At 39.9% G+C, this 14598-nt stretch overlaps 1 protein-coding gene across 1 annotated transcript in view; it reads left to right on the top strand.

Annotated features, from left to right (window-relative positions):
- LOC139947061 (uncharacterized) overlaps nt 1-14598 on the top strand; it is a 98690-nt gene that overhangs the window by 11296 nt on the left and 72796 nt on the right. Inside the window, 7 exon segments of the mRNA XM_071944887.1 lie at nt 1033-1196; nt 1907-2065; nt 4281-4382; nt 8453-8566; nt 10207-10295; nt 11347-11430; nt 13874-13988. Coding sequence (XP_071800988.1) covers nt 1033-1196; nt 1907-2065; nt 4281-4382; nt 8453-8566; nt 10207-10295; nt 11347-11430; nt 13874-13988 — 827 coding nt within the window.

The raw sequence follows: 14598 nt of genomic DNA, 5'->3' as shown, positions 1-14598 counted from the left end.
GATATTTTATGCTTAAATGTTGGGATACACCAAGTGAGAAGACTGGTCTTTGACAATTACCAAATGAGTACCTTCCCTTTAAATGAACAATGAACAAGGCCAGTTCGTTTAACTTGTTTATCATTACATAAATTTACTTCATACATTGTCCTTACGCCATAAAAAATACTGGGAATTGCGCTGTATTTCATTGTATTTACAGACAATAAAAAAGATACTGAAACTGAACTCAATGCAGTTGGACAACAAAGGTCGATTTTTACTACATTCATGTACCTTCCGCCAGAAGACGATCAGAGCATACCGATCAAAACATCAAGTTAAAACCTACATTCTTTTCAGAACCACCCCAACTCAATTAAAGATTATCAGTACATGGTGTTACTGCAAACTATACAATATCGTATTTCCACCATGCAAAGTTTCAAATCGCACTTACATTATACAAGTACTTTGCAACACTCGTCTGGGTTTGATTAAGGGAATCAATGTGTGGTGAAGAGGTTTTCAACTAGTGGTTTAATCCCAACGAGGCCTGGTTCTTGATAATTTTACCAAGACGAAGTCAAGGTAAATTATCAAGAACCAGGCCTCGGCGGATTTAAACCACTAGTTGAAAACCGATTCAACACACTTTGATTCCCATTCATAAATACCTTTTTAGTCAAAAAGTCAAATAAATGCAAAAATTATAATTGTTCAATGATTTCTTCCAACACGGCACCCCTCTAGCTATGAAATGGTAAGGCCCTCGGGTAAACAACTCCTTATAAGGGAATGCTGTGCGCGTCGCGCGTATTGCGTGATGTGGCACAACTGTTTCAGTCATTGTGCTTGACCAATAGGAATGAAGAAAACAGTCTCATAAGAACAGGTGAAAGCTCGCGTATCACGCCCATGTTTCAACACTTTTTACTGGTCATAAACAAAGGTTCATACACACCCACGTGACGCGCTCTCCACCAATAGGAATAGCGAAACTGTCTGAGGTATTTATGAATAATACTTAAACCTTTTTTTTTCCTGTCTCAGAGAACATGATGATTCTGGATTTATCTGGTCGAAGCTTGAAGAGGCTGGACAGGGTGAAGCAGACGGCCGATGAGTCTTCACCTTCCTCCTGCACAACTCTCATCTTAGATCGGAATGCAATCTCTAAGATTGAGTACCTGGAGGACTTTCATGCTCTGCAGCAGGTAAAGACAGTAGGCACAACCTCATTCCCAGGGGTGATTGATCTTGCCGCGCCATCCCTTGTACCCCCTGGAGTTGGTTCATAATTAATTTTGAATGGTTTTACTCTCCTAAAAGCATTGCTGCTGTCCTGGAGAGGGTGGGTTGCAAAATCCATGCTCTGTGCTTGTGCTGTCAATATTATGTTGATCAGAATATGATATTGCCAATTTATCCCGAGAGTAGCTCGTCCTAACTTAGGATGGGTTCAATGTGTCCTAACGTCTATGGTTACGGAACTAAGATTAATCCTTAGTTCTTAGATTAATAAGTTTTGAAGAGTTTGGTGAAGTCCACAACTGGAGCTTCGTTGAGTGACGGATGCGTGCTAAGTAAGAAGCCACTATCTATTATTATTGGGTGCGTCCGTTTAGCTTCCATGGGTCGACCCCGGTCTGCCCCGGTACGTTCGAATAGCTTTGACGTCATTCCAAGGGCTCACCCGAGTCAGCCCCAAGTGCCCTGCTTGTGGAGTAATTCACTTGAGGGTGACCCGTGGTGCATGGCGTAACCACGAGAGGGTGAGGGTGATCGTTCAATTAGCTTTTGTCAGGGGCTCACCCGAGTGAGCACTGCAGGGTTGACCCAGAGAAGCTTATCGAACGCATCATATAGGCCTACTATCTACAAGGATCTCCATTGAGTCTCTTTGATCTTGCTTATTCCCATACAGCTTTCCATAGCCAGTAATCGTCTGGTACGCATGAGTGGTATCTCAAAGACCAGGACGCTACGTGTACTCAACCTACCTAATAACAGCATCCAGTCAATAGAGGGCTTGAGGGATCTACTCAACCTGGAATGGCTTAACTTATCTGGGAACAGCATCAAGGTAAGGCTAGTGGCTGTGGATTTTGGCTACAGTGACTTGCGGCTGCTCATGGCTTTGACTTAGATCTTTCTGGTGTTTACAATCAGTGACTACTGTATGAAAATGATTTTGTTTTGGTGACTTTAGTTGACTGGATGTGCACTATACCCTGCTTTAGCCCCAATAGTGAACTAGTACCCCAAAAATGCTCCAACTAAAGCTCGAAGGCCATTTGTTAAAAAGCTTTAGATTAGTCAATGTTCACCCCAAGCTTATCATCATTCATTGGAGAAAGAAAGATCTGATCTTTAAAAAAAAATAATAGAATTGCTAAAAACAGTTTTGTTTCGTAATCAATTTCTTGAATTTGATGACCTTGATACTCTCGGTCTGCTACTCAGATCGTTCTGACAATCCTTTTGTTTCATACTTTGTCAAGATGATCTTGGGGTCGTCCAAGAGTGTCCTGTTTTTTATTATTTATGTGTTAATATCCCTTATACTGTATATTTGATGTAATTTTTATAAATATTTTTATCTTCTCCATTTTTGGAGATTTTGAGGAAATAAATAAACAAATAAATAAATAAATTTTGCAATCAGTTCAAATTGGAGTGGAAAGATCTGGTTGTGTGCAAAAACATTTTGGGGTTTAATACAGAACACACTTGTGGAAACAAAGATCAAGAACTTGGACATTTATTGGCTGGTTCCAAGAGGTGTTTAATTATTTGAAAGGAAACTCAATTAGTAAGAAAATTATTTCAAAGAATTCTGCTCTACTAATACAATATTCACTATCATAATAGAGTTTATAAATTGCACTTTGAACACAAGATTAGATTAAATTTGATAGGTTTTGTTTAATGCTATTTACACTTTTAGATAGAAATTGCCAATGACATTCATGCTTTTAAATACAAAAAGAAAGATAAACAGTAAAATAAGAAAAACACATAACTAATAAAGGGTCTATGTACTTTTTCCTAACACAAAACACAATGTCCACAGATTTACATTAAAATTACACAGTTTGAAGAGTATGATAGTAGAAAGCTTCCCTTGAAATTTTACTTACTGACATGACTGAGGTGCTGTATTTTTTGAGAAATGAGTAAAACAAATAACTTTCCCCTCAGTTTTAGCATGTAAAAAGGTATTTTAAAACCAGTTATGCTATGGTTATGGTATAATATCATAACTGGTTAAAGCCATTGGACCCTTTCAGTACAGAAAAAAAAAAAAAGTTCACAGATTTACGAATAACTTACAGGGTTTACAGAAGGTAGTGGTGAAATACTTCTCTTGAAATATTATTCCATGAAATGCTTTACTTTTCGAGAAAACAGTAAAACAATATCAATTCTCGTTAACGAGAATTACAGATTTATTTTAAACACATGTCATGACATGGCGAAACGCGCGGATACAAGGGTGGGTTTTCCCGTTATTTTCTCCCAACTCCGATGACCGATTAAGCCCAAATTTTCACAGGTTTGTTATTTGATATAGAAGTTACTGTTTACCGAAAGGGTCCAATGGCTTTAATGAGATTTTACATGCTAAAATAATTTTCGTCTTCCTGAGACGAAAATTATTTTGTGACTTGTTTTACTAATTTCTAAAAAAACTACAGAACCTCAGTTAGTAATATTTGAAGGGAAGCTTTCCACAATCATCTTCAAACCCTGTAAGTTTTAATGTAAATCTGTGGACATTTTGAAAAAGTACCCGAATCCTTTAAAAAAATCATCTTTGAATATGTTAGAAGGGTAAGGGCAAGGCCATTTTCATTTTAGAAAAAATAGGAAAATCCTTAAGTCAATGGGAAACGTTTGAAGGGCACCAAGGCCAAAACCAGGGGCATTGGAGTCCAGGGCCACCGTGGCCTGCGTGTAATTCCAAGCCTGTATTACTATTGGTGCATTCGATTAGCTTCTCTGGGTCGACCTCGGTCTGCCCCCGGTAGGCCTATGTTCGAATAGCTTTGACGTCATTCCAGGGGCTCACCCGGGTCAGCCCCAAGTGCACTGCTTGTTGAGTGGGTCACTTGGGGCTGGCCCCAGGTGCATGACGTCACCACGAGAGGGTGAGTGATCGTTCGATTAGCTCTTGTCAGGGGGCTCATCACCCGAGTGAGCACCGCGGGGTCGACCCAGGGAAACTAATCGAACGCACCCATTATTTTTAATTTTGGTTTTACCCTAACACCGACATTTGTTATTATTGATTTCAGAGTATTGACCACCTGAACAGCAATCTGAAATTAAAACATCTGGATCTATCTGACAACAGCATCTCCTCAGTCAGCGACATCTCCATGTTAACTGGTCTTAAGGTAAGGGGGGCGCCAAGAAGCCTGGGGAAGCGGGGTATAGATCACTCAATCCACCTGGTACCTAGGGAAGCCATCAGGGTGCAGGCTAATTAAATGCTTTATCGTGTTACCGTCGTGGCTACGGATGAAACTTCAAGGGTATATTCCGCCTGGACGTTTTAGACGGGTAAACGTGAACTTTGCAAAAGTTTAATGCAACATGTTTACCACAACTGGTCACAACTGCACTGCATTGAGCTTTTTTTCTTTAAGCAGCAGCTCAAAAGATGAAGGAAGGAAGAAATTTCATGCTGAGCAATTTTTGTGCTTACAGGCTTCATGAAATTGGGCCCTGGCTATAAAGCAATTAGTAGTTGTTTGGATTCTGAGGGAACACCCGAACACGGATATTGCCAAAGACGTGAGACTACCAACTTTTGGCTAGATACTCGTAGCTCAGTTGGTAGAGGGCCGGCACGTTAATCTCGTTGGTTCATATCCTGCTCTAGTAAATTCATATTCGTTCAACCAAAAATTAGTATTATTTTTTTCTATTGTATTTTAAGTTGAATTTATTTATTTTATTTATTTATCATTATTATTATAAAAAAAAATTCATGGGGGGAACCTAATTGTGAAAGACCAGTACCATTCATTCTAAAGGCTTTTTACATAATTTTTTTATAAATCCAAATTCAACAGTTTTATGCTCAAGGGGGCCTTCAAAATAGCTCTCCCGTCTCCCCCCTTCCCCTTCCCTCCTTCCCTGACTGATCTAAGACTAGCCACTTATACCTTGTTCCATTGATTGCCAATTTCCTGTTGACTCTTGTTTGGGACCTACTCTCAAACAAGAAACTGCTACTAAATTACTGTTTGCCACAAACTTGAAATCGAGTTCGTAATCGGTTGCTCGTACAATGAAGTGAGCTATCTGTCAAAAGTCACACATTTGCAAAGGATCGGTTTTTGTACAACCCTCAAATAATAAACCCCAACTTTATAGAAGTCTTAACTGCTTAAGGCTGCAAATGTTGCTTTTAAAACAAAATTTCTGGAAAGCATTAATGTGCAGCGGTTACCAGCCACAAATACATACTGGTAATACTTTTTATGCGCTTCCCTACTTTCTTTTGCCTAAAGCAGCTTTATGAAATTGGGACCTGTAAAAGCAGAAAATAATGTTTTTAAAAATATTGTCTGCACGGAGTTCACTGTGACTGTAATAACACCCTGCCGATCAGCCTTAATAATAAAAAAAAATAGAGGTTTTGTAGAGTGTCATGGCCGAGTGGTTAAGAGCATCGAATTCAAGTTCTGGTGCGTTTTCACCGGAGTGTGGGTTCGAATCCTGGTCGTGACACTTGTGTCCTTGAGCAAGATACTTTACTATAATTGCTTCTCTTCACCCAGGGGAATAAATGGGCACCTGCGAGGGTAGAGGTTGATATTGTGAATGAAAAAGCCTTTGGAGCGATATAAACTGTTGCCCAGGTTGTATACTCCCAAGGGAGCTGAGAAACATTAAAAAGGGATGTTATTGGCCCTATGACCAGGGCACTAATGTAAAGCGCTTAGAGAATTAAGTGTTAGTTATTAGGCGCTATATAAATCGAAAGTTATTATTATTATTATTTCTCGGTCAATTTTGGAAAATGAGCAGCCAATATAACCACCAAGCTATTCTATTTCGCGCGAAATCGAGTGCTACTAAAAAAGGTCATTCGATTTCTTTTTAGGATTAGTCAAAGGTAATGTTGCGTCATTCGATTTAACAAAATAATCATTCAATTTAACAATTCATCAAAGCATCATTCAAATTCGCAGACGCTTCTTGAGGCGTGTGTGTCACGAAAAAGAATGTCCATACGCTAAATTGAACAGAGTTCTAAAGGAATTTGACTCGACTCAAAACGAAATTGAATGGCCGAATTCTGAATTTGAATTGCAGTAACAACCGGAGAGGCAAAACAGCTTTAATTCGAACGCATGAAAATGAAATTGATTGCTCATTTGCAGAATTTGACCTAGAAAACCTATAATAAAATTGTTTTGTATATTTCACAATAACCTTCTCAATGCGCTTTAAGATACATGTAGCCATCCAATTTCATATAGCCTGTAACCACAACAACTTGCTAAGCACAGAATAGTATTGGTTACCAGCCAAAATTGCACTAAGCTTTCGTTGTCAAGCAGTTGGCCTGTTTTTTAACAGCTTTTTTGAAAGTAGGCCCAGGTGAATACAGAAAAGCGCTTAGTAATACATTGCCTATTCTCCAAGGGGGTGGGGCGGGGCTGGAATTGGAGCATGCTACTGAGATGAAGCTTGTGAACGAGGCTCATAATACGTGCACGCTGCCAGTTACCACACAATTAGGGATGGTGTGAAAACTTACAGCCGAACCACAAGGAAAACTGACTGGGTTCATTTTTAAAACAAAATTGGAGACTTGGAGATCTTTCCATCAAGGTAACTCGGCAAACTCTCTGGATATAAACACCAAGCTGGCAACAGCCTTTCTTTTACACAAATATTTGTTTAACGACTATGATTATGAATCACAGAAATCGAGGAATTGGGATCCAGTAACTAGACGACAATACTTATTCTATCCAGTCATTGTTAAATCAGCAGTTAGCTTGTATTCGAACCTACAACTTTGAATGCAAGCCGGCAGTCTAACCACTTGACCATGGTGACATGTGATTTGTCATATGTAATTATGGCCCTTCAGGGGCCGATTTCACAAAAAGCTACAATTAATCTTACTTGCAAATCAATCGTAGTTGCTTGTGATGTCAAAATACAATTCTCTATGGTAATACTGACAACTTGTCTTGCAATGAATTTAATTGCTTTTTTGAAATCGGCCCCCGATGTGTTGTACTTGAACATGATGTGCATGACAGACCTTTTCCATGAAATCCATTTTAAATTGCAGTTTGCACAAAAAATCTTGACGTTATAAATTCATAGTCTTTGTTCATGTAATCTACTGGCACACAGGCTTGGAGTTTCACCTTTGAATGAACAGATGGACAAGGCCATTTTTAATTTTGCAAAATGTAAAAGTCAATCATGTAACTCCAGGCCTGTGCACAACACACATACCATAGAAATAGAACCCGGAGAATGCTGAGTGTCTCACTGTGCCTGCGGTTTCGTTGTGAGACCATTTTTATGGATGCGCGTACGCCATTTGTTTACGCGTGTATGGCAAAAAATTTTGCCATACAGCGACGTAATCATTGACCAATGAACACACTAGAAACGGTCTGTTTGCGCTGACATTTTGCCATTTTGCCATACACGCGAGTCACGTGATGCTCATTTTGCCATACACGCGTGTCACGCGATAATAATTTTTCCATACACGCGTATCGCGCGGTATCGATACGCCGCGTCCACAGACGACACAGAGGGCGGCCGAGCTCAGCGTTCGCCGGGTTCTATTTCTATGGTTTTTACATACACTGGACTTGTGCATGTTGTGATGTTGGGGATGTGTAACAAAAGGCATTTATTTATATAATAATTTGTATGTATGTACTTCACTCGGTGCCATCAAACGATCAGTACATTCATACAATTAATGGGAAGACATTAATCAAAATGTGCTCAGCAAGCGTTAAGTGGATGTGGTTAATTATGATTAAAAATGACAAAAGTCAGAACATACACAATGCAGTCTTTAGATCAAGCACAGAATGAGCTGCTGCATTCTGCTTTAAAGGCAGTGGACACTAATTGGTAATTACTCAAAATATACATTAGCAATACAACCTTACTTGGTAATGAGTAATGGGGAGAGGTTGATAGTATAAAACATTGTGAGAAACAGCTCCCTCTGAAGTAGCGTACTTTTCAAGAAAGAAGTATTTTTCCACAAATTTGATTTCGAGACCTCAGATTTAGAATTTGAGGTCTCGCACTCAAGCATCTGAAAGCACACAATTTGGTGTGACAAGGGAGTGTTTTCTTTCATTATTATCTTTTTTCTTAAAAACTATATTACTTCAGGGGGAGCCTTTTGTAACTAACCTAAGGTTGACATTTGGTTTATTTTGATTTCATTCTCTCTCCACAGACACTGTTGCTTCATGGTAACATCTTGACCACGCTAAGGAGTGTACCGGCTTACTTTCCAACATCCATTGAAATATTATCCCTGGCTGAAAATGAACTCTCAGACTTGGCGGAGGTAAAGTCTCCTCTATCTGTCTTTTTGTAGGATATGTAATACAATCATAATCTATAATCTATGCTTTGAGACTGTTAAAGGCCCCCTCCATGTTGTTTATTATTCACAGTTAATTCATTTGAATAAAAAAACAACCAAAAGGAACTACAAATTAACAAATTAACAATAAAGAGGTTCAAGCACACACTTACACACAGCCTTTGGTTCAAAAGTTGTGAAAACGGAAACACCAAGAGATGTGTGAGAATGAAACTGAGAAAAAGGAATTTGAAGTTGAGTTGTTTATTGAAAATACATTGGTACCTTTTCTTTAAATGCTAATTTTAACCCCCTTTGATATTATGTAATATAGAAGTTACCAATATATAAAACAGGATATATTTGGGCATTTAAATTGACAAAAAGAAGTGTTTTTGCAAATTTTACCTGTTGGCCTGTTTTGGCTTGTTTTCCCATATTGATATTGTTTTACAAGCAACTCATTTATCTTGATCACATCGCATGCACAGAAATTATTTGACTGTAAAAAAAAAAACCTTGGGCTGTGACATTGCAATAGAAAGGTCTCTATACGCGTGTCTTTCTGTTTAAACACATTAATAATATCTTAATCGTGTCCGGCCGTATGGTGAGGATCATACAGAAATGAGCAGCCTCTAAAGGTTAAAAGCCTTCGAATAAGATTAACATGATTTCGTAGGTTGGTTGAGCTCATCTTTGAAGACGCCCTCAGACTCTGCCCACATTGTCTCAAGGAGATAGTTGGACACTAGCTTATAATGGCTTAGCGTGAATCAAGTCATTATTGAATCTGATGAAGTTGGACTTAGCTGCTTCCTTGATTAAGACCCATAAACGCCGAGTAGTGTCAACACTCAGGGAGGGGGATTATATTTACTCTGACCTCAGGAAGTTGAGGGTCATGATGTAGAGGAACACGTTGCCTTGGATCGGGCGAGTTGGTCTTTGAAAAGCGTTTGAAACTGTTTGTTATGAAATGCAAATGGTTAGATAGATATGTCAGAAGTATTAAAAGTAGAATATAATGATCCACAAAAGTTTCACTCGAAATTGCACTGTTTTTCCTTTTACGTTGCGCACTAACACGGTCAGCCATTTTATGGAGTCAAAATTTTGACTATTTTTTTTAGCTAGTGGACAATCTTGGTGGTCTAGTTGATTGGACATCTGCTCTAGAATGGCAAACATGGCAAAGGTCGTGGGTTCGAATCCCACCTGAGAAATATGCCTTTGAATTTTGTCTTCACAAAAGTCGGGAAAGTCTGTACTGAGTATACATGCTTGCACACATAGGGTAAGGGTAGACTGGGCCCCTGTCTTTATCTGCAAGGATAAAGACAGGTCGCTGCCGCTAGATCCAGTGATTCCCATTGGATACAATGCATGTGCAGTGACATAGATGCCCAAATAGTCACTGCTCTCAAGTCCGCAATGGAATTTGACTGCGTATCATGTGAAACGACAGAGGTCAGAGGTCAAACTACACGCCGGTTTTTGGCCGCTCTCTGGCGTTATTCACGAGCCTCGAAGAATGTCGTCGGACGTTCAGGCTAGTGTAAGGGTAACACCGAATAATATATATACAAGTATTAATCTGATTGTATTTTCACTTCCCGTAGGTATCGTATCTTTCCTGTCTGTCACAACTTCAACAGCTCTCCCTCATGAACAACCCGTGCGTCATAATGTCAACCTCATCCTCAAATTTGTATCCTTTTTATAAACGTCGGCAGTGAGGCATCGCATAAAGACCACATTGTTTGACTTGTGTCGAGGGAAAGGAAACCCTGAGGCGTGGGAAGGTACAACCTTATTGATTCAAACTGCAAGGAGATTGAAGTTCAAAAACCTTTTCCACACTGTGTCTCTTATATCCCCGTGATATACAGCCCTGGGGAGGTCCTGGGAGGATTTTACTCCACGGTTAAAGGCAGTGGACACTATTGGTAATTATTCAAAATAATTATTAGCATTAAACCTTTCTTGGTGACGAGTAATGGGGAGAGGTTGATGGTATAAAACATTGTGCGAAACGGCTCCCTCTGAAGTGCCATAGTTTTTGAGAAAGAAGTAATTTTCCATGAATTTGATTTTGAGACCTCAGATTTAGAACTTGAGGTCTCAAAATCAACCATCTTATCGCACACAACTTCATGTGATAAGGGTGTTTTTTTTTCTTTCATTATTATCTCGCAAGTTCGATGACCGATTGAGCTCAAATTTTCACAGGTTTGTTTGTTATGCATATGTTGAGATACACCAACTGTGAAGGCTAGTCTTTGACAATTACCAAGAGTGTCCACTGCCTTTAAATGGAAGGTGGATCGTAAGACATCGTTTGTAAAATGACTAATGTGCTACCAAAGTGGTCCCGTAGCAAGCACTGAATGTGGTTGCCTCCAAGTTGCCTGTAAAAGTTGCCTCGTGTGACAAGACACTAAGGCCTTGCCACATGAGGCAACTTACATGCAACCAATACCACAACTTCCTTGTGGATTGCAAGACATTGTTTGCAAAACTAATCATGTGCTACCATAGTGGTCCTGTAGCATGCACTGCAGTGGCAGTTGGTTGCCTGTAAAAGTTGCTTCGTGTGACAAGGCCCCAGAAGATAACTTTTATTATAACATGTGTGAGCCGACTTTATATCAGAATTTGTGTTTGAGTCTTAGATGTCCTGGGCTTTCCTGTTATCGTTCAGTACTCCCGGATGTCACTATAATGAATGAGTTTCCTTGACATTAAGAATGCCTATTCAGCTGTTTTGATTACAGGCCGTACATTGTCAACTGGTGCTTGAGTCTTAAGATACTAGACGGCCATGTTGTCACCCAGAAAGAAAGGTATGGAAAAATACACTGTCAATGTGTCTGGCTTGGGTGTACCGGGCCCAATTTCACAGCGCTGCTTAACGGTTAGCACTTTTTCGTGCTTACTGTAGCAGAAAAATTTGCGAAGGTGCAAGCGTATTTCACAAGTTAGCAGAAAAATTGGGCGGCCATAAATTGCGTGTTTACCAAAGATTTGCATTTGTGACGCCAATTATTTTCGTGTGGTAAGCACCGGAAGGTTAGCATCGGAAGGTTGGCATGCATTTTTCATGTGCTTCTTGTTTGCAGCGCTATGAAATGGAAATTGCACAGTAAGCACAAAATTGGCCGCTCAGCAGTGCTATGAAACTGGGCCCTGGTATGTACATGTATTTTAACAGGCCTGATACTTCACAGAGGCAACAGAGGCGATTACCTCCATGCCCCCCTGGGGCCCAATTTCATAAATCTATTTAGCAGAACATTATGCTTTGCATATTTCTTTGCTGATGAGCCCGAAATGAGCAGGGTACCAGTCACAGCAATGGTAAATGTATGGTATTTTGGCTGGTAACCTATTTTTACTGAGCAAGAGTTTTCTGTGCTTAGCAAGTTTCTGTGCTTACAGGCTTTATGATATTGGGCCGAGGGCATAGCGCTGCTTAACGGTAAGCAAATTTGCGTGCTTACTGCCACAGAAAAATTTGCTTAAGCCCTAGCATATTTCACAGGTTAGCAGCGCTATGAAATAGAAATTGCACAGTAAGCACAAAATCTGCCGCTAAGCAGCCCTATGAAATTGGGCCCTGGTCATTGCATTGGTGCCCTTGAAATGCTCTACCAGTGTCTACAGTAGAAATGTACAGTTTCCTCATAGGGTGCCCTTTACCAGGAAGAAAATGCCTTGGTGACCTTCCCCTTTCATGCCCTTGCCCTTTCAAGAACGAAGTACAGAGCCCTGGATTTGTAGTAAGCTGGGAAAGGCAATATGGGTTTATGCTTGAGCCTTTAGAGATCCAGGGCCAAATCGCTTCAGCTGCCGTTAAAACTGGCTGATTTTGTGCTTACTCTCCGCTTATCATTTTATAGCGCAGCTAACTGTAAGCGCCTGGGCCCAATTCCATAGAGCTGCTTAAGCAAAAAATTTGCTTAAGCACGGAAACAGCTCTCTTATTTTACACATGTTACTGGCAAGAATTTCATTCCATGTACATACATTGCTTGTGACTAATGTTTAGCTGGGCCCAATTTCATAGAGCTGCTTAAGCACAAAATTTTGCTTAAGCAAAAAAATCCTTGCTTAGTAAAATCAGATTACCGGCCTAGACTCCACTCAAATGTTATGCTATGTAAACAACAGCTAAATACCAGTCACAAGCAATGTATATGGCATGAAATTTTGGCCAGTAACATGTGTAAAATAAGAGAGCTGTTTCCGTGCTTAAGCAAATTTTTTGCTTAAGCAGCTCTATGAAATTGGCCCCTGTTGTTTACCTAGCATAACAATTGAGTGGAGTCTTGGCCGGTAATCTGATTTTACAAAGCAAAGATGTTTTTGCTTAAGCAAATTTTGTTTGCTTAAGCAGCTCTATGAAATTGGGCCCTGATAAGACATGCTAACCTTCCGGTGTGTACTGTATAGGAGTGAATGATGTAGTAGTGTAAATACATGGTGATTGTGCAAGCTGGCCGCCTTATTGTCTTGCGAACATGTGAGATACACTTAAACGCTTCAGAGACATTTCTGCTTTAGTTAGCCCCAAAGTTTGGTCATTATTGAGCAGTGCTATGAAATGGGGCCCTTGGTGTTCCATGTTGTCACTCAAAATGCTCTAAAAAATTGTCAGGCCTGTATGCTTCGTTTTTGAAAGGGCAAGGGCACCAAGGCATTTTCTCCTTTGGCAAAGGGCACCCTATGAGGAAATTGTATATTTCTACTCAGTAGAAATATACTGGAGCATTTAAAGGGCACCAAGGCAATGGCAAGGGGCTAAAGGAGGCAATCACCTCCATTGCCTTCGTGAAGTATCAGGCCTGACTTTTGATTAGTTTCCCCGGGTGGACCAAGGACTGAACCCTGTGCAACCTAAAAGCAAGTATAACAGCCTAATTTATACGAAGCATTTGTAATTTCTGTGAATTTTCTTGCTAATTAGAATGATGCACTTGCTACTCACAGTTTTTACTCATCACCTGTTAAGTTGAATTTCCTTTTTCTATTTAGACTTGAAAACAATTTTTAATTTCCTGCCGGGATTAGTCTTTTTTAAGACATTGTCTTATTTTAGGAAAGTTTGATCATAATGTATCATTTTGACCTCTGTATCTTGTTTCCGTTCAATCTCAGTTTGAAAGGGGAGTGGTTGTACAGTCAAGGGAAGGGGCGTTCATTCCATCCAGGCCAGCATGCCCAGCTTGTGCCCCACTTGTGGTTTCTGATTTGACCTCTGTATCTTGTTTTCTTTCAATGTCTCAGTTTGAAAGGGGAGTGGTTGTACAGTCAAGGGAAGGGGCGTTCATTCCATCCAGGCCAGCATGCCCAGCTTGTGGAGTTTCTCAGCCACACATGCCCTGTCCCAGCTGAAACTGAGGTAAATTCAATATGGTATCATTGCTTTTAAAGTGCGTAGAACTCGTATCTCAATTTTGCAAAAAGCTGTATCTCACACCAAGTGATCAATGTTAAGTTTTATCAGACTTTACACTGGCATAAAAATGTAAACATACAAATGGATACATAAAGAAACAAATAAGCAAAATAGCTATAAAAAAAAAGCCAGTGAGTAGTGAGGAGGAACAGGTGACCTGCACCTCTACAAAGCCGTCCTGCCACAAAGAATGTACCCTAAAACCCACCCCACGGTTAAAAACCACCCATCCCACTAGAAAAAAACAGAAGGGGGAGGGTTTGAAGACGACCACAATTACAGACGACCATAAGAGAAAATGCAAACATGTTGTGTCTCAGCGTGTACATGTACTTGTTTTGTATGTATGTACATACATTTACATCTGGGTTATCCCTTTAGCAAGAAGCAACCTTTTTCAACAATTTCAAACTCGCGTGTAACCAGTATTGAGATACCATTTTTACACTTGCACAAAGATACATGTACATCATACAACTCCCTAACGTCACTGCAAATGCAAAACATGAATTGTCTGCATGTTGCTGTGCGCAAATCGTGTTTTGTATTTATG

This window comes from Asterias amurensis, chromosome 14 (genome assembly GCF_032118995.1).
Source record: "Asterias amurensis chromosome 14, ASM3211899v1".
Lineage (NCBI taxonomy): Eukaryota > Metazoa > Echinodermata > Asteroidea > Forcipulatida > Asteriidae > Asterias > Asterias amurensis.
Note: the sequence above shows the minus strand (reverse complement) of the source record. Positions and strands in the feature narration are given on the sequence as shown.